At 43.1% G+C, this 24,322-nt stretch overlaps 1 protein-coding gene across 4 annotated transcripts in view; it reads right to left on the bottom strand.

Moving 5' to 3' along the window:
• LOC101610963 (CREB binding protein) overlaps positions 1-24,322 on the bottom strand; it is a 153,955-nt gene that overhangs the window by 11,822 nt on the left and 117,811 nt on the right. For 2 of the 4 annotated variants that reach the window (XM_045130127.1, XM_045130128.1), the window contains 10 exons: positions 21,846-22,025; positions 20,400-20,589; positions 15,010-15,128; positions 13,830-14,069; positions 13,415-13,503; positions 8,249-8,359; positions 6,162-6,218; positions 3,727-3,804; positions 3,352-3,419; positions 124-274 (listed from right to left, as the gene is read on the bottom strand). In XM_045130127.1, the coding sequence (XP_044986062.1) occupies positions 124-274; positions 3,352-3,419; positions 3,727-3,804; positions 6,162-6,218; positions 8,249-8,359; positions 13,415-13,503; positions 13,830-14,069; positions 15,010-15,128; positions 20,400-20,589; positions 21,846-22,025 (1,283 nt within the window). The remainder of the gene's footprint in view (positions 1-123; positions 275-3,351; positions 3,420-3,726; positions 3,805-6,161; positions 6,219-8,248; positions 8,360-13,414; positions 13,504-13,829; positions 14,070-15,009; positions 15,129-20,399; positions 20,590-21,845; positions 22,026-24,322) is intronic. The other 2 variants (XM_004652216.3, XM_004652217.3) reach the window with 1 other exon arrangement.

The following is a 24,322-nucleotide window of genomic DNA, read 5'->3' as shown; positions in this document are numbered from 1 at the left end:
TTTATGGAAGGGCTGGCTGAACATGCTAGCTGCCATGAGCCTCCGGGTAAGGACATCACATCACAGCCTTACAGAGACAAAGGTCACTCCTACCAACTTAGGAAAGGACACAGGCGCACAAACCTTGACTTCATCCCGGGCTTGACCTCCACAGTCTTGTCTGAACTGGCCACTACTCTGACAAAAACCTCCCCAGCTTCAGGGTGATTTTGGCGCCTCAAAAACTTATTCACTCGGTCTTCCAAGTGGTTTCCCAATCGTGTGGTCTGAAGTCCTAGGAAATCCAGAACAACCAACGGGTTAGGCAGGGCTGCCATCCACCTCTGTCCTTTGGCGTAATCAGCTGCATTTGCAAGTAGTGTGATGTAGGTACAGGAGGGTCATGTGGCACAGGTGTCTTAGGTGGGGAAGTGGATCTCAGGACCTGTACACTGCACATCCTGAGAACTGTTTATCCGCCATGACATTCACGCCCTTTTCTAACATTAAGGGACAGAAAAACCATAGAGATAGCATGAATCTAACAGGAAAATGAGGACAGTGTGGAAGGAACCAGGCTGTGTACTCCCTGCCTTTTGTCCTTTACCTCTGGCCCTGGGAGGCTGGGATAGAGCCCGTGGAACAAGCTTTACCCTTGGACTGTGCTGAGTTAAAGGCTCTTGTGTGGTTAGCTAGCGTCACAAGCCTTTCCCAAGGATGCTGCAGTTGAACTGCTTCTAGCATGGCAACAGAAAACATGGTACCATTTCTGGGGAAGGTATGGCAATAAACCCAGTCCATGACCAGCCTTCATCCACCTATCCCTACACTCCAGTCTCTGTAAAGTACATAAATAATAGCGCAAGGCCAAGTAATCAAATGTCAGCCAAGGACTGTGTGCTGACTCATGAGCACTCTGCTCGCCTCAGTTCACCTCATCACCACCTTTGTAAGAAGACCTGTCCTGAGCTGGCACTTCTTCGCACCTCCGAGAAAGCCCCATGTAACCACCACCACAAGATACCAGATGTCCAGTATGGTGCCTCACACCTTTAATACCAGCACCTGAGAGGCTGAGGTAGGAAGACTGCCTTGAGTTCAAAGCCAACCCAGGCTAAAGAGTGATTTCTGGATTAGCCTGAGCTGGAGTGACAACCTGCCTCAGAAAGAATGAAAAAAAAAAAAAATCACATAAAATGCTACCAAAGGGAAGGGGGTGCTAGAGACATGGCTTAGTGGTTAAGGCGTTTGTAAGCAAAGCCAAAGGACTCAGGTTTGATTCCTCAGGACCCACGTAGGCCAGATGCACCAGGTGGTGCACTTATCTGGAGTTAAGTTTGCAGTGGCTTGAGGCCCTGGTGAACCCATTCTCATTCTGTCTCTCTTCTCTCTCTGCTTGCAAGTAGATAAACAAAAAATATTTAGAAAAAAGAAAGCTATCAAAGGTAAAACAGCACAGGGAAGAGGACTAAAAGGGGAAAGCTATAAAGGTTCAATGAAGAAGCTGAGCAAATAGCTCAGCTGGCCTAGGTCCCATTACCTAGCAAGCACCCCATGCTAAAGACAAAATGGTGTGAGCCTCTGTGATCTCAGAGCCCTGCAATGGGACAATGGGAGAGAGAATATGAAGCTAGCAAGATCCTGTCTCTAAAAAAGGTGGAGGACTGGGAAGATGGTTCAGCGATTAAAAATTCTAATTAGGAGTATGCAGGTAAAGCCAGATGCACAAAGTGCACATGCATCTGGAGTTCGTCTGCGGTGGCAAGAGGCCCTGGCACACCCATTCTCCCAGGGAGGGGGGCACAAACCTCCACATAGTATACGTGTGTGCACATGAACACATACACACATGCAAATAAAAATATTAATAGTTCAGGATTGTTTATATAGACAATGAATCTGAGGGAGTGATGCTACAGACTGAAGCCAGGACCTGGCACTTATGAAGTACACACTCTATACCCTAACCTCCAATGACAATTTCTTTTTTTTTCTTTTGAGATAGAGTTTCACTTTGTAACCAGGCTGAGGGCAGAGACTACCGGTGGTAGCCACAAAGCCAAACTAAGATGTTGGAATTTTAAAGTTTTCTCTTTACTGACATTATCTCTTTACTTACAGGCAGGGTTTCAGGCAGGCCTGGAACTTCTGCTCCTCCTGCCTCTACCTCCTGAGGTCGGGGTCCAGGCACGCATGCACTGCCACACTTGATTAATGAGGTGATAGGGATCAAACCTTACATGCTAAGCAAGCACTCTACCAACTCAATAGCATCATACTCCCTGACCTTTTAATGTGTTCTACAACTACTGAGAAATGTAGAAAAGTAAATATATTTGGGATCTTGGACGATTCCTTAGTAAAGTCAAGAAGTACATGTAAATTTTAAAGTAACCTAAAATTTCACTTTTCTGCAGTAAGTACACCATGCAAATGGTGGTACTTCTGGGGATGTAGAAGTTATACATCAATAAAAGTGGTTTAGGTGCTGAGGAAAAGATTCAGGAGCTAAAGACGCTCATTTGCAAAGCCTGCTGACCAAGGTTCAACCCCTCAATCCCCCACAGAAAGGCAACAGGCATTCATTTGCAATGGCAAAAGACCCTGGACTGGGGAGATGGGCTCACTGGTTAAAGGCACTCACAAGAAACCCTAGCACATGTGTGTACTACATGTGCACATGCACACTTTAAAAGTTAGGGGGAAAAATTAGGGGAAAAAAATTAAGGGAAAAATGTGCTGGGGGTGGTGGCGCACGCCTTTAATCCTAGCACTTGGGAGGCTACCAGCAAGCTTTGATCCCTTGAGGTGACTTCCAGTTCAGACCTACACAAAGCTTTCCCAGGGCCTGGCCTCAGCATTTCATCTGTGTGAGGTGTCTTAGTTTTGAGCTACTGCAGAGGCATTTCTGATGAATTCTGTGAGAATTTACCATATTCATTTACTAAGGTTTCTAAACTTTTGATCCTTTTGATCCTTTGTGAAAGGATCAACCCAATGATTCAAGTAATGAAAATACAAGTATAACCAGGGCTGGAGGGAAGGCTTAGCAGTTAAGGCGTTTGCCTGCAAAGCCAAAGGACCCAGGTTCAATTCCCCAGGACCCATGTTAGCCAGATGCACAAGGGGGCGCATGCATCTGGAGTGCCTTTGTAGTGGCTGGAGGCCATGGCATGCCCATTCTCTCTCTCTTCCTCCCTCTTTCTCTGTCAAATGAGTAAGTAAATAAAGATAAAATATTAAGAAAATTTCACACAAAAACCTTTGACAATTTAGTTCTGAAGCCATAGGTTGAGAGGCACCAAAAGAGACAAGCATCTATCCAAGTTTGAAAATTTCAGTCCAAGAAAGAGAAATCTTTAGGAAACTTACTCTTAGCACTGAACTTGTTTTCTTTCCGAGGTCTGCCAGTTTTCTTCAAGCAGTTGTCACACACAAAACTGTGAAACAAATAATGGGTGTGATCAAATTATATTCAACAGTGTAAGATGCCAAAACCAGTGAAAGGCAGTATTAAAATAGGTTGCTGCAATTTTAAGTCACATCATTGTGAAAGAGTGAAGAGGCAGGCAGCCTCAATTCTACAGTTCCTAAAACAGGCAAACACAGATGCAAATGTAGAACCAAATTCTACTCCCTTAATTGCTAAGTTTTTGGTGAGAACAAGGACCATAGCACCACAGCCCCAGTTCACACAACTCTGTGTAGAGCTGTTCTCCCCTTCCCTAAGGTCACAGGGACACTCACCCCGAAGGCCAGATGATGTCATAGTGCAGAACACAAATCTGGTGCATCTTCCGCCCACACTCCTTGCAATCAACGAAACTAGGATAAGAAAACAATGCTTATGCACAGGGAGCCACTAACCATACATACAGTCTTGGGCAGGAGCCAGAGTGTGACCCGCCTTGTTCTTTGGTTCACTTGAATTACACTCCAGATGTAGTTTAGACATTTGTCTGTATTAGTTATTTTCTCTAGAAAAAAGTGCACTTTCTCTCCCTTGGCCTCACATTCATGATCCTCTTGTCCCAGTCTCTCCTGAGTGCTGGAATTACAGCCTGTACCATTATGCATATCTCCAGAAATGAAACTTTATTTAAAACAATGAGTAGAGCTGGAGAGAGGGCTCAGTTGGTTAAGGGCACTTGCTTGCAAAGCCTGCTTGCTCAGGCTCAGTTCCCAGGGCCCGCGTCAAGTCAGGCGCAGAGTGTGGCGTGTGCACCAGGAGCGAGATGCCTCGGCCACCTGCTCTTCCTGCCTTCTCCCTTCCTCTAATAAATAATCACTCACCACGGTAATAGTTCAGAGGCCCATACTTCTGATATTAGTAAGCATTTTCAAGAACCATGCTTTCTCTTTGTCATTTACTCACATCTAACCTGACTTGGGAAATACAGAACACAATTTTCAGTGTTTTAAACACTTGCTGTTGATTTTAAGGTTTTTTTCTTTTCTTTTTAAGTATACATGTAGGCAAGAAGCCAGTTGAAAGCAGCCCCTCCACTCCACGGTGGTGACAGAGGGTGGAAGGCATCAGTAAGCGGGCAGACTCCATTTAAGTACACGCTGGTGCTGCAATAAGTTGGCCCATTCCTGTTCCTGGTACCATTCTCCATACAGCTCTACGCAGTCCCACCCAACACCTTTTTACCCAGTCTCTGGCAGGAGAAAAGAACACACATACAACACCATGTGAAACAGAAGCAACATAACTTGACTGTTGGCTAGACCTGACACCCACCCAAGGAAAGAGAAAAGCAGCCCTGTACTCCCCATGAAGGCCTTTAGAAGCCTTCCTTCCACTTCAACATCACAACCACCAACTTGCAATCTCCATAGCTGAGCTTGGTCCCCACGCTGAGAAGGAAGTAACTTATTTTCCAGTCTTCCCTCACAAGTCAGGGACAGGGAGCATCTCCACACCGTTCTTCACTAACCCCCCCCTCAACCCTAATACAGCCTCTGCCACCTCCAACATCTCCTGCTGCACTCTAGGCCTTGACTTCCTGATTGAGTTACAACTAAAGTCTCCTAGTGCTCCTATGAGAAATGAAAATCATCTGCCAACTCACTTTCTATGGCCATGTGGTCTTGCTTTTTATTTTTAAAAATATTTTTAGAAATAGCATCTCGCTATGTAGCTCAGACTGGTCCTGAACTAGCCATCCTGCCCCAGTAACTTGCGGTCTGGAGTGCAGGGGTGTGCCACACACACTGCCCCACGTGCTCTTTCTACACTAGAACTAATGCTGTTCTGCAAAACCTCCCATAAATGTCAAACAGTATGAATAGTCTTTCAGTAAGTGTATTTGGGGGGGAGGGATGGGGACGGACAGATATCACCTTCAGGATTGCTCAACCAATTGTTCCAATAACCTGTGGTGCCACTGAATAATGTACTTTCATTCTTTTATTCTAGGCGAATGCTAGGCACAGTGATGGTGATGCTACTCTGCCCAAGAAAGGGCCCTAAGGAGCACGCATACCTCACCCCCTGCTGTGTACTATGAGACTACAGACAGCTAAATGGATCCCTTTAGTTATCCACTATGTGAATTTACTGAAAGAAAGTGAATATAAATTGTAAATAAACTGAACTGGGCATGGTGGTGCACACCTTTAATCCAAACAGAGGTAGTAGGAGAATGCATAGTGAATTCCAGGTCAGCCTGAACTAAAGTGAAACCTTACCTTGAAAAACCAAAAAGTAAAGGAACTAAAAAACCACTAGTGGGATGATATAATATGAAAAAGAATGTTGAGAATTAGGAACAGCATCCAAGTGCCTCTAACAAACAGGTAATGTTTGAATCAAAACATCCATTTAATTTTACCACTAAGACACAGCACTTGTAAAACAAGCTACAGAGACAGGTCTGCAATCTACAACATAACTCTGCGAAGACACTTTTTTTTTTTTTTTGGCCAGGTGTGGTGGCATACACCTTGAATCCTAGCACTTGGAAGGCAGAGGTAGGAGGATCACCATGAGTTCAAGGCCATTCTGAGACTGCATAGTAAATTCCAGGTCAGCCTAGGCTAAACTGAGACACTACCTCAAAAAAAGCCCCAAACATTTAAAATATTTTCTTCCACAATCTAATCACAAGGAGTAACTTTCCCTGATCTGAAACCAAAACTGAAAGTTTAAAAAAGAAGAGAAAGGGCTATATACTCACGGTTCAGGGTCTAAGGTATCATTTTTCTTCTTTTCAAACTGATCCTTAGAAATTGTCCTTGTTTAAAAACAAAAGAAAAATCATAATCAACTTAAATTTGCCTGTTAAATAAAAAGAACTATCTCAAATATTTTGTAACAAGTTCTTCAATTAACAAATGATAATCAACTGGAAGCTTGAGTATTACAAACGATGGAATGAGTAGGGAATTCATCCCACAGAAGGCACTCCTCTAGGTTCACATATATTCATTTATTGCACCACCACTATTTCTCACTAATTTTCTTTCTTGGAATATTTCTTCCCATCTATGACCAGCTTTACTGTAAGATTTGAATGACATCTGTTCAACGCGATGAGGCTAGGAGAGCCTCCAACTTTGAAAGGGATAGAGCATTTGAGTTTTGATTAGTGTATTTGTGAATTACTATTCTTTCTTTCTTTTTTTGTTTGTTTTTTTCAGGTAGGGTCTCACTGTAGCCCAGGCTGACCTGGAAATTCACTAAGGAGTCTCAGGGTAGCCTCGAACTCACAGCAATCCTCCTACCTCTGCCTCCTGAGTGCTGGGATTAAAGGCGTGTGCCACCATGCCCAGCTTTTCTTTGGTTTTTAATTGTAAGCAATATGCAAAAACATAAGTTGTACATACTAATGTGGTATCATGTAATGTTTGACACATATATACACTGCATAATGCTTAAACCAGATTAAGTATATTTACCTCATTCGTTATTTCTTTGTGGTGAAAACTTTCCAAATCCTTCTACCTATGTGAAACATACAGTATATAGCTCCTAACTACAGTCATCTGTGGTGCAAGAGTAGGTACCCACAGCTTCTCAGTCACATCTAACCCTTCCTTAGTACCTTATGATTACTCTTTCCCCACCCTTCCTCCTATGATCCAACTAACCACCCAACAGATCAAAGAGTTAAGAAGACAACGGAGGCCGTGCGTGGTGCTGCACATCTTTAATCCCAGCACTCGGGAGGCAGAGGTAGGAGGATCGCCGTGAGTTCGAGGCCACCCTGAGATACATAGTGAATTCCAGGTCAGCCTGAGCTAGAGTGAGACCCTGACTGCGGGGGGGGGGGGGGGAGAGGGACAAGGGAAGTGAAGCCACTTCTGGGGCAGAACCTTCCAGCCTAGACAAAACCACCCTGTGGCCATACTTCCAACATGATTAGAAGCATGGAATACCAGGGAAGTGGGTCTGGAGAAAGAGCCACCACCACTGGCAGGCTGGGGACTGATGTGGCCAGCAAGCTTTTATGTATTTCAATCATAATATAAGAGGAGTGGGGTTTGCACTGGGGAAGAAATGATTTACAGTGGGCAGGGATGAACGAACAAATCTACTCCTGTCCCACGCTGGTGGTAACTAGCAAGAGCCAAGCCATCAGAAAGAGATGTTATTACTTGACACTAGAAAACGGGGATGAAAACTTGGAATCTCACTAACCTGCATTAGCCCAACATCCTAAAGGGTGGAGATTTAAGTGGAATATATACTCTAGTGTGAAAAACAGGGTCTGCACACCAAACTCACTTTTTGCACTGACGTTTTTGTGAATAAGGCTATCTGGTTCTCAGGTATAATTGAAAAGTTACAATTTCACTAACTGGAAGTTGATGACTATAAGAAGAAGGTAATTTAAAAGTGGGGGAGAGAGGCTGGAGAGATGGCTGATTGGTTAAGGCACTTTGCCTGTGAAGCCTAAGGACCCAGGTTCAATTCTCCAGCACCCACATAAGCCATATGCACAAGGTAGCACATGTGTCTGGAGTTTGTTTGCAGTGGCTGACGGCCCTGGCATGTCCATATTCTCCCCCCCCCCAAATAAATATTTTTTAAAACTTTTTTTTTAAGAGGAGGAAGGGAAGGATGGAGAAGTGCCATTGCTCTTTGGCTACCCCTGCATCTTTAGGTATAAATATCTATACCCACACGTGCACATTTACATTACATATGGGCATAGTTAACATGTTAAGGAAGAAAACACAAACTGTCCAAAAGTCAAAATGGCATGTTCTAGCTTCCCCTTTAGTCATGGACATGTGGAAAATATGGAAAGATGGTACTTACGTCTGGGGTTGGGAAGGGTCGTCACCCAGGGTCACATTCTCGCCCTGGATCTCTGTGAAACACTTCTCACAGAAATGATACCTGTCAGCAAGAAGGCCATACTTGGGTGAACTGGTCCATCACAACACACAGCCACCCAAGCAACGAAGCCACCAATCAGAGCAGGGCAGAGCACCACGACGAGGGGGGCGTTGTTGGTTGATTGATGGGTCAGTGAGGACAATGGAAGGAGCGGGGCAGGTAGGGAAGGGCAGGGTTAGAGAACAGGGAAGGGAACAAATAGCACAGACACAGGTGAGACGCAAACACCAGACAACACAGAGCAGAAAGCCAAGGCAAAGCATTGATTAGCATTCGGTCTCATTGCACATGTCAAAGGCCGTCATCACTAACAGAGACAGGTGTGGTCTGGCTCCAAGGTGCAAATGCCTTCAAGGACTGCATGGAGCCTAAATTAGGAATCTAAATTTTGTGATAGAATCAAATATTGCACCTGGGTTTGAGAAAACTTTACTTTGAACAACAGTCTGACAATGTCTTTAAGAAGCAAGTTAAACTAAAATAGCCTTATTTTTCAAAATGGAGAATTTATGCTTTATAGCAATCAGAGGTTTTATTTTCAGTATTAAGCCAGATCTTTTCATATGTTATTATGTTGAGTACCCAAAACTGGTTATAATTTTGTTAGTTTTCTTCACTGACTTCTGGTTGTGTTACAATACGAATGAAACCAAATCCATACTCTAGACAAACACTTAACAGAAATGCAGTCAGGGTCAAAGACTTTCCAGCCATTTATGAACTAGAAGGTATAAATAAAAACTGTGATATATTGTATGAACAATACAATATATGCAAATCCATAAGCAATTTCAAAGAGTTTTAAAATTCCGTTCTTAGCTTTGATTTGACTTTTGGTACTGGGACCAATCATTCATCAATGTTGCGATATTGGCAAATGACGGTTCTGACTTGGTGACAACCCAAGTGAAGCAAATTGAGTTAATCTTTAAATAGCACAATCTGCATTTGAAAAATTAACTATCACCCCAATTGTGTGCTAATAATATAGAGCCTGGGCTCATGCTACCAAGTAAAACAATTAAAATGAAAACTATTAAATGTTTGGAAAGGACATGAACGAGAATTCAACAAAAAAGCAGGCAGTTTCTGCATAAAACAAGATGAGCACACAGGAATACTGGCAAAATAAACAAGCTGAATGGAGAAGAATTACACAAGCAAAAAGGAGCATAAAATAGCAATGGCAGCACAATAAAAATGCAAGTTTAGTGCTCAAAACTACATCTACAAGATGCTGAGGAGGATTAGTGTTAGGGACACTGTGACGAGACGCTCAAGTATCAAGCTGAACCCCTGGTGCAGAGTGAGGCGCAGTGCTGTGACCTCACTAGCTCACTCATCACTCACCCGCGCCTTCCCTCCCTCATTCAGCTACAGAAAGGGTGACGACCACGAATGGACCCATATGTCCAGTTTCACTTTTAATTAACATATTGAGCATTTTGTCTACAGGTTTCACCAATACACAAAGCCAATTAAAAACATTAAACTTCAGAGCATTCACAGTATCTCCAGGTTATCCAATTTCTCACATTCAATTCAGGAACAGGACAGGTTCACTGGGAATAATGATCATATTAATAACAGGGTCTGAGCCGGGCATGATGGTGCACACCTTTAATCCCAGCACTGAGGAGGCAGAGGTAGGAGGATCACCGTGAGTTTGAGGCTACTCTGAGACTCCATAGTAAATTCCAGGTCAGCCTGGGCTCGAGTGAGACCCTTCCTCGAAAAACAAAAAACAAACAACAACAACAACAAAGGGTCTGGACAGGACAAAATTAGAAACCTAGGAACAGGCAGATTGGCACTGTTTTCAAAGTATATGCGATGTCCTGGTTACGGAGCCTTTTAAGAAACGTCTCCAGGTAAGGAAGACATTATCATCACTTGCAAAAAATAATTAAAGTATAAAAAGTATAAACCAACTCAGTGGCAACCAAAACAACATACAAAGTATACATTCCCTCAAAGCTAAGTATTTCCCCTTTAAAAATAAAGCTCAGAATAGTGACCCATTCATTCATTATCCAAGCAAATGCAGTGCTGTCGGCCAGCAATAACTGCTAGATGCAGTTTGAAATAAAATCACTATAATCTTAAGGTAGTTAAATGACTTTAAAATCCCAGTTGAGTTCTTTGATTTTATTCAAGTAAGGAGTCTCAGCCTAGTAACATTCAGGACGTAGATTCAGGACCCCAATGTCCAACACAGCAGAAAATAACAGAATGAAGCACTGAGGATTAAAAGGCAGACCCTGGGCGGCTGAGGAGACTTAAATGTGTGTATGATCAACTCCCACCCCTGAATCTCAGGGCCAAAACACTGGAGAGACAGACTCTACTGTCTGTCTCAAAGCACCACTAGAAAAATTACAGATAATCTAGCCTGTTCATTAAAAAGGTGGGAGGGCAGGGTCCACAACATCACTTCATCACCTTCAGAGAGATTAACATGGTGTGAAACAGGACTGGGTGGGAGGGGGTCATCCTTCTACTCAAATGGGTTGAAACAAGTCTGGTCATGAGCAGCACATGCCAATGCAGACTGCTCCTATCATTACCCAGTCCAAATTTCTTTCTCTCTAGAAATAAAGGCTCAGAAATTTACTTTTAAACCCCAACAGCCTAGATGACATTCTGTTCTGTGTGAAGGAAGAAGTTGGATGAATGCAGAACTGTAAAGGAGAAAGATATCACATAATCCAATGAGGATGAACATCTGGGATGCCTAAGTTAGCACATGTAATTTTATCATTTAGCTGTAAGGGTCAATTAACTTATGGAGTGAATTTTCAAATGCAGATTGTTTTAAGTATACAAACAACTGGGATAGCTCAGATAATTCTTAGATTATCTGTAAATAATTACTGGAAAAGCTGTAACAGTTTTCTCAGTTACTTCCAGATTTCTTAAGTATGAAAACAAGTGAAAATGCAATCACACTCTAACTTATACATTGTTTCACTTGTGTGATTTGTAGAATTTTCCTGCTGTTTTAAAGTGCCCAAAAGTTCAGCATAAGTGACAAAACAATCATTCATAAGACTACCACAGTGCTCATAAATAGTCAAAGTTGAGAACAAAAAATATGAGCAGTTAGAATATTCACCACAGATTAGACCACTGCTTTCTTAAAACCAGAGTGCTGGTCAATGCAGGTACAGCATTCTACAGAGCACAGAGGTATGGCTAAACTTCTGACATAGATCAGTTGGAGAATACAACTTTATAAAAGTGGGCATTTTGGTCCCCAGCCCCTCCACTCCCCGATTTTTCAAGGTAGGGTCTCACTCTAGCTCAGGCTCACCTGGAATTCACTCTGTGTTCCCAAGGTGGCCTCAAACTCATGGTGATCCTCCTACCTCAGCCTCCCAAGTGCTGGGACTAAAGGTGTGCACCACCACGCCCGGCTTAAAATGTTGCGTTTTGGAACTTTAAACAGAGTCCTCTGCTTGTAGTCTATCAATGAGCTCCTCCTCTGAGGTAGCAGTAGTGGGCCCGAATCCTACCAAATCTTGTTGAATTGTAATTGCTGTCAATAAGACCTAAATCTGGGCAATGACTAAAGGCAGGTTCCCAAGAATGGTCATCTTTCTAGACCAAAGCTATGCTAGGTAACAAGAGTAGCAAGGATAGTATTCTTCAGAGTATAGTTACTATTAACTTGTTCTCTACCCATATAAAGCCACAAGCACCAAGAGGTGCATGCATATGGTTTGTTTGCAGTGGCAAGAGGTTTTGGCACATCCATTCTTATTCTTTTTCTTTCTGTGTGCTTATAAAAAAATTAAAAAAAAAAATCAAAAATCACTTGATCTTAGCCTAAAGACCAAGAATTTAATTAGGAATTTAATGTTCAAATCCCAAAACTATGAAAGTTATTTATTTGTGTGGGGGAAATCAACAAAAAGTATTACTTTTGCTCTCCTTCAATTTAAGACAGGAAATCTAGTCTGCTAATTAACTTCACATTCCAAAAAGACCGCTCTCAAAAGCCCAAAACATCTTTTTCTTGGGGGGAGGGGTGTCTTTTTTGAGGCAGGTCCCACTGAGTGTGCCAGGTCACTCACTGGCTAACCTGGAACTCACTTTGTAGAGTCACAGCCTCTGGGTGCTAAGATTAAAGGCGTGTGCCACTATGCCCAGTTACTTTTTTTCCTGGTATAGAAACAACTTTCTTAAACAAAGTGTTCTTGTTAGGTAGCTCAGGCTGGCACTCGAGACCCTTTTGCCTTAGCTCCACAAATACTGGGGTCACAGGCATGCACCAAGAAATTCAATTCATTTTTTAAAAGGCAGCTCCCATGTTGTTGTTAGAAAATAGAAGCCTTGGGCTAGAGAGATGGCTTAGCGGTTAAGCGCTTGCCTGTGAAGCCTAAGGACCCCGGTTCGAGGCTCAGTTCCCCAGGTCCCACGTTAGCCAGATGCGCAAGGGGCGCACGCATCTGGAGTTCGTTTGCAGAGGCTGGAAGCCCTGGCACGTCCATTCTCTCTCTCTCCCTCTATCTGTCTTTCTCTCTGTGTCTGTCTCTCTCGAATAAATAAATAAATATTTTAAAAAAAAAAGAAAGTAGAAGCCTTAGCCCCCTGCTCACCAACTCATTTAAAAGTCTGTCTACAAGACCAATAAAGCTAGAAGAACTAGGCATTCATCTGTAATCACAAGAGTAAAATGTCACTGTTCTATTTTTTCAGTACCTTGAAGAAAGCAATTTCAGGACTGTTCAAAGTTGTTCTCAATTTCCGTCTCTTGCTTACTGTGTTGTATTTTGGGTAAGTGCTATGCCACTGAGCTACATCCCCAGCCCAGGGTTTTATTTTAGAAAATTGTGGCTTATGAATGAATATGCCTAGTGCAAAGTAGTGTAGCAAGTGGTTTTAAAGCTAGCATTCTAGACTATGAAAGTATGTTTTAAAATTACAAGACTACAGGCCTATGAGTATCCAAGATGCACTGACATTATGGTACATGTCACTGGAACTTCATAAAAAAAGCAATGTACCTGGGATAACTCAGGTGAACATGCCTTGTCCTAACACCTTTATGCTCTGCAGTGCAGAAACATGCTTGATGCTTACCTATTCTGGTAGCTGTAGTAGGCCGCATCACGAGGAATTGTACATAGCTGCTTCCCATAGCAGCACAGAGTCTGTGGGGAAAACTCATACTGCAAAAACAAAGGAGAAAATACTAAAACTATATTCCATTTACCACCTGACATGTTCTAGTCTGCAGTCAACTATCAATACACTAGATGATTTCCTAAGAGCTTCACAGCTATTTCCAGACAGATTTGGACTTAGGGTGACAATGGAGCTGTACCTCTGAGAATTACTAACAGATGAAGTGGGCTCCTCCAGCTTTGCCCATGACCTCACTTTAGGCATGTTGATGATATTACAATAGACCAGACTCACTCATAAACTCCCAAGCATATCGTCAGAATGTTGAGTGTCCCATCACAGGACAATACACCCTCTTGGCCGACTGTACCTTGTGTCCACAGCAATATCCAAGGGACTGCATCACAGGGTCAATTTCTTGCTCAAAGACCTCTGCAAGTTTACTGCAAAATTTATAGACCCGGGATGTTTTTCGATTATATAGCCAGGCATTGTTGAACATAAGCCAGACGTCATCCACATACTGCCAGGGTTCTTGGTACTGTCCTGTATCCAGCTTCCGCTTGATGGTAGAAAGATCCATAGGATTCTTCACAATGTCAAAATAATCCTTAAAAACAAAATAGTCTCAGTCTAGTAGATCTCCCAAATTTTAACAAAAGTACCAGAGCAACTTCTGTTCCCAAGTGGAATTAAAATAAAAAAATAGGAGGCTGAAGAGATGGCTTAGTGGTTAAGGTGCATGTCTATAAAGCCAAATAACACAGGTTCTACTCCCAGGACCTACATAAGCCAGAGGCACAAGATGGCACATACATCTGGAGTTCATAAGCAGCAGTTAAAGGCCCTGGCACACCCATTCTCTATCCGTCCCCCCCCCCAAATAAATAAAGCAATAAATAAAATGGGGAAGATGGCTCAGTGGTTAAAGGCACTTGTGTGTGAAAATAAAATAACCCCCATGTTCTCTGATTTGACTCACTACTATGACAACTGATATGTTCAAATGTGACCATATTACTTCAAAGGCAAAGTTTAAAAACAAATAGTAGAAGGATTATCTAGAATATGTATTTGAGTGGGGAAAAAAATTGAAAATGAGAACTTTCATTCACTGACTTAAAATAGTGAACAAATTTATCAGACAATGCATACCTCTAAGATTCACAGAAACAAAAATGCAAATTTTAGAAGAACAAAACACAATCCTGAGACCACTGCTCAACAGATCCTGTGTGACGTGCATGGTCTTTACATATCAAACGGGAACTGATATGTATTTCATAATTGAGGCTCTCCAATTACTTTAAATAAAAATTATTTCACATAAAGCCCTGTACAAAGTTCCAAATAAAAGCAAGGACTGTGGGACTGTGTGTGCATCACATCAAATGTGCGGAGGCTCTAGCACATGCTTCTGATCCATCCATAACCATTGACAAGCAACAGATTTTTACATTAGGAGAAAAATCTTCAAAGCAAGGAGGCTATTTTACTCAACTTTAAGAGGTGAAAATGGATAAGCAAAAGCTTTAATCATATTAACTTACTGGGATTCCGAGTAGTTGAGGATCTACAGGCTGCCGAAAAGGTAAAGACTCTGGGTCCTGTCGATAGAGTGCTTCCAGGGTTGGCATAAGGGCCTGGCGTAGTTCCTCAGGTTTAAAGACTATGGAGAAAACACCAGGAAGAGACATTATATAGTATGTGATCAGACAACTATGGTATCCCATTTATTTATTTATTGGTTTTTCCAGATAGGGTTTCACTCTAGCTCAGGCTGACCTGGAATTCATCTGCAGTCTCAGGGTGGCCTCGAACACACTGCAATCCTCCTACCTCTGCCTCCCCAGTGCTGGGATTAAAGGCATGTGCCACCACACCCAGCTTGGTATCCCATTTAAAATGAAGACCAGAGTGGCTTTTACTTCTTGGTCCCAACACTTCCCCATACACTTTTCCATCTTTATTACCATCATTAAGAATCCTTAGATTAAAGCTATAGTAGGGCTTTCTGAATACATTAACTGGGCTTTAAAAAAATTGCACTCAGGTCATGGTGATGAGAGAAAATACAACTCTGAGAAGTTTGCTTTAACAGTTTCTAACCTTACAATCTTGCTGGAGCAGAATAAAACTACCTTTCAAATCTGTCTCATTGATCAAACTGGATGGTAAGTAAAGCCATTTCATTAGAGGGACCTTGTGAAAATCCTGCATTCACTTCAGGTCAGAGACAAATGGCTATGCATTACAACTTCATGAGAACATATTTACAGTAAATAATGTTTTCCTAAAAGCTCCGTACTGCGTTTCCTCCACATTCATCGATGCCGATTGTTCCCACCTCTTCGCCACCATGTGTTCTACTACCTGTTCTGCTGTCCTCAATACAATCAACAGTCATGCCTGTAATCCCACCACTCTGAGGCTAAAGCAGAGAGTCTACTGCAAGCTCCAGGGCAGCCTGAGCTACAGAGGAAGACTCTGTCATCAAACAAACAAACAAAGAATAAATACTGACTGGCAAGTACATTCAAGATGGGAAAGTGACATACAACTCCCAAGTCCTAACAGCAGGGAACATGTGCCTATGAAACTGAGTAGTAAGACATCCTGGCTCTGACACTTTTCCACACAGAAAACTGAACACAGGCAGATGTACAAAAGGAGATCTAATAATTTAGGTTATAAAGTGATAAAAATTATTTTCTTTTTTTAAAAAAATATTTATTTGACAGAGAAAGAGGGAGAAAGAGAATGGGAGTACCTCCAGCCACTGCAAACAAACTACAGATACATGCGACCCCTTGAACATCTGGCTAACCTGGGTCCTGGGGAATTGAACCTGGGTCCTTTGGCCTTGCAGGCAAACACCTTAACCATTAAGCCATCCCTCCAGCCCTATCTTTTTTTTTTGGGGGGGGGGGGTTCAAGGTAGGGTCTCACTCTGGTTCAGGGTGACTTGGAATTAACTCTGTAGTCTCAGGGTGGCCTTGAACTCATGGCAATCCTCCTACCTCTGCCTCCTGAGTGCTGGGATCAAAGGCGTCTGCCACCACACCCAGCTCCTGTCTTCTTTTTTCAAAGGAACTATTTTTGGCTTCTTTTTTTGTTTTGTTTTTTTTTGGTTTTTCATGGTAGTGTCTCATTCTAGCTCAGGCTGACCCGGAATTCACTATGTAGTCAGGGTGGCCTCGAACTCATGGCAATCCTCCTACCTCTGCCTCCCGAGTGTTGGGATTGAAGGCATGCACCACCATGCCCTGCTTTGATTTCTTTTTAAAAATTTACTTATTTGAGAAAAAAGAGGGGGGAGAGAATAAAGGAATGAATACGAATGGGCATGCCAGGGCCTCCAGCCACTGCAAATGAACTCTACATGCAAGTGCCACTTTGTGCATTGGGCTTTATGTGGGTCCTAGGAATTAAACTTGGGTCACTAGGCTTTGAAGGCAAGTGCCTTAACAGCACTGAGTCATTGCTCCAGCAATTTTTTTTTTTTTTTTTTGATCACTCTAGCCCTGGCTGATCTACAACTTACACTATAGTACAGGTTGGCCTCTGAACTCATGGCAATCCTCCTACCTCAGTCTCCAGTGTGCTGGGACTAAACATACAAGGCACCATGCCCCGCCTTTTCTCTTTTTCTCTCTCTCCTCATGCACCACTTTGTGCAAATAGCTTTCCATGGGTGCTGGGGAATCAAACCCAGGCCGTCAGGCTTAATTAAGCCATCTCTCCAGCCCTGTATCTTATTTTTGATCTTGAAAATAATTTTACAATAGAGTGTGGTAAAGTGTAATTTAAAAATCACATCAGGGGCTAGGTGTGGTGGTGCACACTTTTAATCCCAGCACTTGGGAGGCAGAGATGGAAGGATCATGGTGAGTTCAAGGCCACCCTGAGATGACATAGTGGCTAGAGTGAGACCCTACCTCAATAAAACAAAACAAAAATCACATTCAAATACCATAAACATTTAAAGTTCTAAATAGTCTTTGCATGACTCTACAGAAGCTTGTCATCAAGTTCTGGAAAGCATCCCCTGATCTGTATCAGGTAAAAGGTTAACAGAAAGATCCAACCTAACATCCTCACTTTAAAACATGCATAAAGTGCTTGCTGCCAAAGTTTGGATCCCAAGAACCCACATAAAGCCACACACAGCATACGTGTCTGTAGTCCCAGTGTTCCTACAGCAAGGTGGGAGGCAGCAGAAGCATACAGGCCAGTGAGGCAAGGATACAGGCAGAGCACAGGTGACCCTGGTTCCAGCAAGGTGGAAGGAGAGGACCAACATCTTTGACCACACAGTGCTGTGTGACATGTGTGCCCACACTCATATATCAGCGCACATACATGCACACAGAATTAAGGAAAATAAAAACACAGAAAGCAAATCACCTAGAAGTGTCCCCAGAGTTTATTCTCATCAGGTCCAGGAACCCACCAGGTCTCCTGAGCACCCTGAGCAGACACTGTCTCTTTTCCAGGACATCTGCCTGCTTTAGTCTGTGGAGTATTGCTACGTAAACAGGTAAGGCTCCAATGCAGCCCTCCCCCACAAACACTACCCAGCACTCAACAACACAAAAGCCCATTCACACAAGCAGAACTTAGAAATACACGTACACCCTTACTTTCTGGTAGCTTCCTTTCTTCTACTCTGTTTTATGCTGAGGTTAAATAGTATCTGGCATTTAGGCTTTGTTTTCTGCGACAGTCTTCACATGTATAGGCTGGCCTTGAATTTGTGATTCTTTGGCCTCAGTTTCCCAAATGTTACAAGTGATGCTCTTGAGTAACTTTTCTGGGACTGATGCCTGCATGTGTAGGGTGTGTGTGGTATGTGGCATATGCACATGTGTACATATGCTTTGTGCATGCATGTTCGGAGACCAGAGGAGAATGTTGTCTGTCTTCCTCTATCACTTAGCTCCATGTTTCTTTTAAGACAGTCTTAGGGATTGAGAGATGGGAAATGTCTCAGTGGTTAACGGCACTTGCTTGCAAAGCCTGACAGCCTGGGTTTGATTCCCCAGGACCCTCATACACACCTAGATGCACAAAAGTGGCCATGCTCTGGAGTCACAAGTATGTACGGCCATGCTCAGCCGAGTGCTGAGGAATGAAACTCAGGCCTCGCACGCTCCCCAGGCTCCCAGCCCTGCCACAAGCACTTACCCACAGAACCATCTCCCTAGTCCTTGAATACCTTTAGAAAACATTTAATCAAATAGCCTTTTCTCTAAAGAAGGGGCTGACAAATTATGACCACTTTTTAAAAAATGTTTATTTCTTCTATTGACAACTTCCATAATTGTAAATAATGTCTCATGGTAGACCCCCCCCCCATCAGTTTCTCTTTTATTTTGATGTCATGATCTTTTCCTCCTATCATGATGTCTTGTGTAGGTAGTGTCAGGCACTGTGATGACCACTTTTTTAAACTAAGAACTTAGAATGGATTTTACTTTTCTTAAAAAAAAAAAAAAGGTCTTTCTGTAGCTTAGGCTGACCTTTAATTCCCAGCACTTAGGAGGCAGAGGTAAGAGAGGATCACCATGACTTTAAGGCTACCCTGAGACTACACAGTGAATTCCAGATCAGTCTGGGTTAGAGAGACCCTATCTCAAAAATACGGGGGGTGTGTGTGTGTTAGAATCTGAGCACAGTGGTGCTCCATTCAAGTAAGAGCCATGGCTCTGCTGTCCGAGGCAGAGTGCGAGGCACTCTGTCTGCTGAACCGGGAACTGTCAGAGCAAAATATCCATCACTACCTGAACGAGCCATGGAAACGTTCCTCTCTTTACTAACAACTTACCTGAGTGGCCTTGGGTGCTCCTATATCGATCAAACAATATCACAGCAGTGTGAACACAGAGAAGACCTGAGAATCCAGCTGGCTCCCCTAACTCTCTTTAAAGCACTGCATAATTATAAAAGTAATGTCACTGTTTTAACTAATTTTGTTTGGAAAAAGCACTTTTTGGAAAAATGTGCTGATGAGGCTGGGGCTATCATTCAGTGGTTAAAGCATCGGCCTAGCCCGTGGAAAGCTCCAGGTTCCATTCCTAACAGTGCAAAGCAAATGAGGGAAGGCCGAGGGGCTAAATGGTACCATGTAACAGATTTACTCATCTCAGTGGAGTCAATCATTTAATAACCTTCTCAGTTTTAATTTCAAATAGGATGAACAGTGACAGCTAATACACACAACCAAAACCTCTATGGGGTCTTCAATTAGGAGTGAGATTCCTTTTCAGCTACACAGCAGCACTGCCTCAGCCACTAAGAGTCTCTGTATCCCTCTCCAGATCTTCAACTCCAGATTCCATGCACTGCTACGGGTCACTTGACAGTTCCCCAACACATTGCTACCTTCCTACTTTGGACTTCTCTTCAGTGAACTACACGCAACCCCCAACTGCACTGGCTCACCCCATACTTTCTGTGCAACCCAAAGCCTTAACTATCATCTTGCCACCCAACACTGCCAAGACACCGGGGCTCTGCAGCCACTTACTACCACACTCCAGGTTTTTTTATGTGGCTCCCTCAGGGGATCAGCAGCAACCTGCCACCTCCAGTGTGCATTTCTGCTTAAAGCCACAATTTTGGTCATTTTCCTGTTCAAATCCTTTATTAACTCATGATACCCTGCATGCAGAGCCTATACTCTGAAGCCTGCTCAAGGCTCCAGGGGCGTTTTCAGCTCTACTCCTTCCACATCAGCTCATCATTTGATCTCACCTCGTAAGCCAGCTCTGGGCTGACTCCTCAGCCATAACCTGGTGTCCCATTTCTAGGAGGTAAACTTGGAGGACAGCAGACAAGAAACATAAAAAGGGAATGTGTAATTGTTCCCCGCTTTCAGCTGTCAACCCTTGGTGTATAAGGACAGTACGGTTCATAAGGCACAGAAAACATGACCTACTTTTTTTGCGTGGCTGAGAGGGGGATGTGGACTGAGAGGCCGTGCCATTGGCACTGCTCTCCTCTTCCTCTTTCGCTTCTGCTTTTACTTCAGGTTTCTTCTCTTCCACTTCCATTGGTTCTGATTTCTGCTCTGATGTGTCGGTTTCTTCCTTAATTTGAGAAGATCCTTGTAAATCCTCTTCCATCATCTTGAGCAGAACAGAAACACAGATGGCAGGTGAATGTTGGAATCCTCCATGCTGACTCAGCTTTACTCTGAGGCTGACATGGGCTTGTTAAACCTGCTCTTAGAAGTCCATTTATCACCCCTTTCTCCCAGAGGAAGGAATGAAGTAATTACGACCCACTGAACCGCTTCAGTGCAGCACTAGTGTAATCACAGTCCTAATTTCAGAAATTTTCAGTGTAAAATCATTTTACATGCTCAGTATATTCATATACAGGTAACAATTTACTTTGAAATACTTCTGTCAACTGGGGCAAGGATCTAGAGTTCTGGCTCAGAGGCAGGTGGGGCGGTGCACTGAGAGACAGCCAAGAGCAGTGAAGACCTCAGCTCCCTGGGAAGCACGGCTCTCACCTGAAGCTAGGGCTAGGCTCATATAGATGCTGCTACACAGGGTCTGAAGTATAAAGCTGACCGAGTGGCTCATTTTTCAAGGAAAATCAGAAAATTAAAGTTTTAGTTGCAATTCCAAACAAAACACACATGGCTGGGGATATGGCTGAGCAGTTTGAGGTGCTTGCTCATGGGCCAAGCTTGCTTGTAATGGTGACAGAGCCTGTCTCAAACAAACTGGAGCACAGACAACTCCTCTGACCTAAAACACACACACACACACACACACACACACACACACACACACACGTATTCCCCCACCAATCCTGCTTCATTCTAGCCCAGGCTGACTTGAAACTCGCTCTGTAACTCCAGGCTGGCCTCAAAATAATGGCAATCCTCCCACCTCAGCCTTCCTAGTGCTGGGATTAAAGGTATGTGGTACCATGTCTGGCTCAAATAAATATTTTCTAAAAGAAAATACACTTTTAGCCGGGCATGGTGGTGCACACCTTTAATCCTAGCACTTGGGAGGCAGAGGTAAGAGGATTGCTGTGAGTTCAAGATGACATAGTGAATTCCAGGTCAGTCTGAACTAGCAGGAAACCCTACCTTGAAAAACAACAACAACAAACCAGGAAGAAACAAAAAAATACATTTATTGGCTGGATTCAACCATAGTTTATCAGCTTTCTACAAAATAGAAATGAATGAAGAATATTAATGTAAAAGATTCTGGATGATTCAAACATTTGAAGTCAATCTCCAATGTGGTTTTGAACCCATATTTCAATGAACATCAAAAACAACATCCACAGACATTACTACACAGTCCTGAGGACATGTGAGTAAAGCTTCCATAGGCAGCCTGGGAATAAGACCTACCTCAGACCGAGGCTCCCCCTTGGATTCACCAGGATCAGGCTCAGTGTCATCAGTCTGTACCTCTGTCTTAATTTCCAGCACAGGTGCATCGGGTCCTGGCTGATGGGAATTGGTTTCAGCACTGGCCACGGAGGAGGGGGTGGGGACCCTGTTATCAATGCTGGCTGCTGCCTGAGAAAGCTGGAAGGAAATCAAAATCATTCAGACAATATAAATGGCTTTCAACTCTTACTCATCCAATCCATAACTTCTAATTGGCATTTCTCAAACTGATTAAGCACATCATAGGAGCATTAAAGGACTGAAGTTACCAAGTGGGAATTCTAGAAGAAGTGATACCATCAGTTAGAAACACAACTCACTTCTTGCCAAGAATGCAGAAATATTGGAAATTATGAGAGAAGCTTTTCTTTTCTTTTCTTTCTTGTTTATTTAAATCATTTATTTATTTATTTGATAGAGACAGAGACAGAAAGAGCATGAATGGGCACTCCAGGGCCTCCAGCCACTGCAAACGAACTCCAGACATGTGCGGCCCCTTATGTATCTGGATAATGTGGGTCCTGGGGAATCAAGCCTTGAACCAGGGTCCTTAGGCTTCACAGGCAAGCGCTTAACCGCTAAACCTTCTCTCCAGCCCTCTTTCTCTAACATAGGGAAAAAGAAAGGGCGGTAGGAAGAGAGCAAATGTGAATAGATGTGTCAGGGCCTCCTGCCACTACAAACTAACTCCAGACACATGTGCCACTTTGTGCATCTCATTTTGTGTCTACTGAAAGTGCCTTTTACTGCTGAGCCATCTCTCTAGCCCTGATAGAAGTTTTTGAAGTACACTAATTTACCATTAAGTCCCTTCAATATGGTTCATGCTTCTGAAGAAAAGCAGAATTATACAAATATAGTTATGAGAGAAGGAAATTATAGTCTATATGGAAGCAAAATGTCTAATGAACTTACATTTATTGTAGAATAGTGATGGTGGTGGAATTAGCAAACAGAAATCATTAAAAGTGGTGCCCAGCAGTATTCTCAATTTTCAAAGACTTAGACAATGATATATTAAACTGAACAAAAAAATTACAAAGAAATCTTATTAAGGAGCACAGGACACAGTTTAGTGGTCTGTCTGTCCAACATTTTCAAGGCTCTGGGTCTGAGGAAAGGCAAAGGCAAGAGACAGACAGATGTTCATATTCTGAGACAAAAAGTATAGAATTAGTCTACAAAAGCATGGGTCTTCATGGAAAAACAGAATAATGTCATCTTTAGAGTTGTTGGGGTTAATCGTGCTGCTCAGTAAATAAGTAACAGAACAAAGGGAGAGAACGGCTCAGCAGGTAAAAGCCTTCGCTGTGCAAGCGTAATTCCAAGGACTCATTTAAAAAGCCAGGCATGGTCATGGCCACTACCTGCTTGTGATCTCAGTGCCGAGGGGGGCAGAGACAGGAGAACAGCTGGAGACTGGTCAGCCACGCGAAATGAAAACTGGCAAGCTCCAGGCTCAGTGAACGATGGACGCAGACAGTAAGGTGGAAGAGCAACTGGACATTTTACATCCTCCTCTGGCCTCCACACACACACACAGGGTTCATGTATCAGCACACATATACTTAAACAAAAGAAAGAAGAAAGGAGGAGGAGGAAGGAAAAGGAAGGAGGAGGTAGAAAGGAAGGAAGGAAGGAAAGAAGGAAGGGGAAAAGGGAAGGGTGAGACAGAGAGAAGTGAAAGGAAAAATAAATAATCCTAGTGACTAAGAATAAAGTTAAGGTAGTTCTAGGCAGTAAAGAGACCAAGACATAAAAAACTGATGTTAAGGGCTGGAGAGATGGGTCACTGGGTAACAATGCTCATTGTGAAAGCATGAGAACCTCAGTTCAGTCCACAGCATCCATGTAAAATAAAAATAAATAAATAAAAATTGGGGGCTGGAGAGATGGCTTAGCGGTTAAGCGCTTGCCTGTGAAGCCTAAGGACCCCGGTTCGAGGCTCGGTTCCCCAGGTCCCACGTTAGCCAGATGCACAAGGGGGCGCACGCGTCTGGAGTTCGTTTGCAGAGGCTGGAAGCCCTGGCGCGCCCATTCTCTCTCCATCCCTCTATCTGTCTTTCTCTCTGTGTCTGTCGCTCTCAAATAAATAAATAAAAAATGGCCAAAAAAAATTAAAAAAAAAAAAATTGGTACTAAGATTGCAGTAAAAACTCGGGGGTCGGGGGCTGGCTCAGAGGCTAAGGCACTTGCTTACAAGGTTGATGGCCTGGGTTCGATTCCCCAGTATTCCCATAAAGACAGATGCACAAAGTAGCCCATGCGTCTGGAGTTCATTTCTCTTTCACTCTCCCCTCCCTTCTCTCTTTCCTTGCAAATAAATATATATATTTTAAAATTTATATATACTTGGGAGAGGAATGTGACATGATGCAGCATTACCTGTGAGCCTGTCACTGCCACCTCCCAGAAAGGAGTGGCTGCTTTAGATC

This window comes from Jaculus jaculus, chromosome 11, assembly GCF_020740685.1.
Source record: "Jaculus jaculus isolate mJacJac1 chromosome 11, mJacJac1.mat.Y.cur, whole genome shotgun sequence".
NCBI lineage: Eukaryota > Metazoa > Chordata > Mammalia > Rodentia > Dipodidae > Jaculus > Jaculus jaculus.
This window is presented reverse-complemented; position numbering and strand designations above follow the sequence as displayed.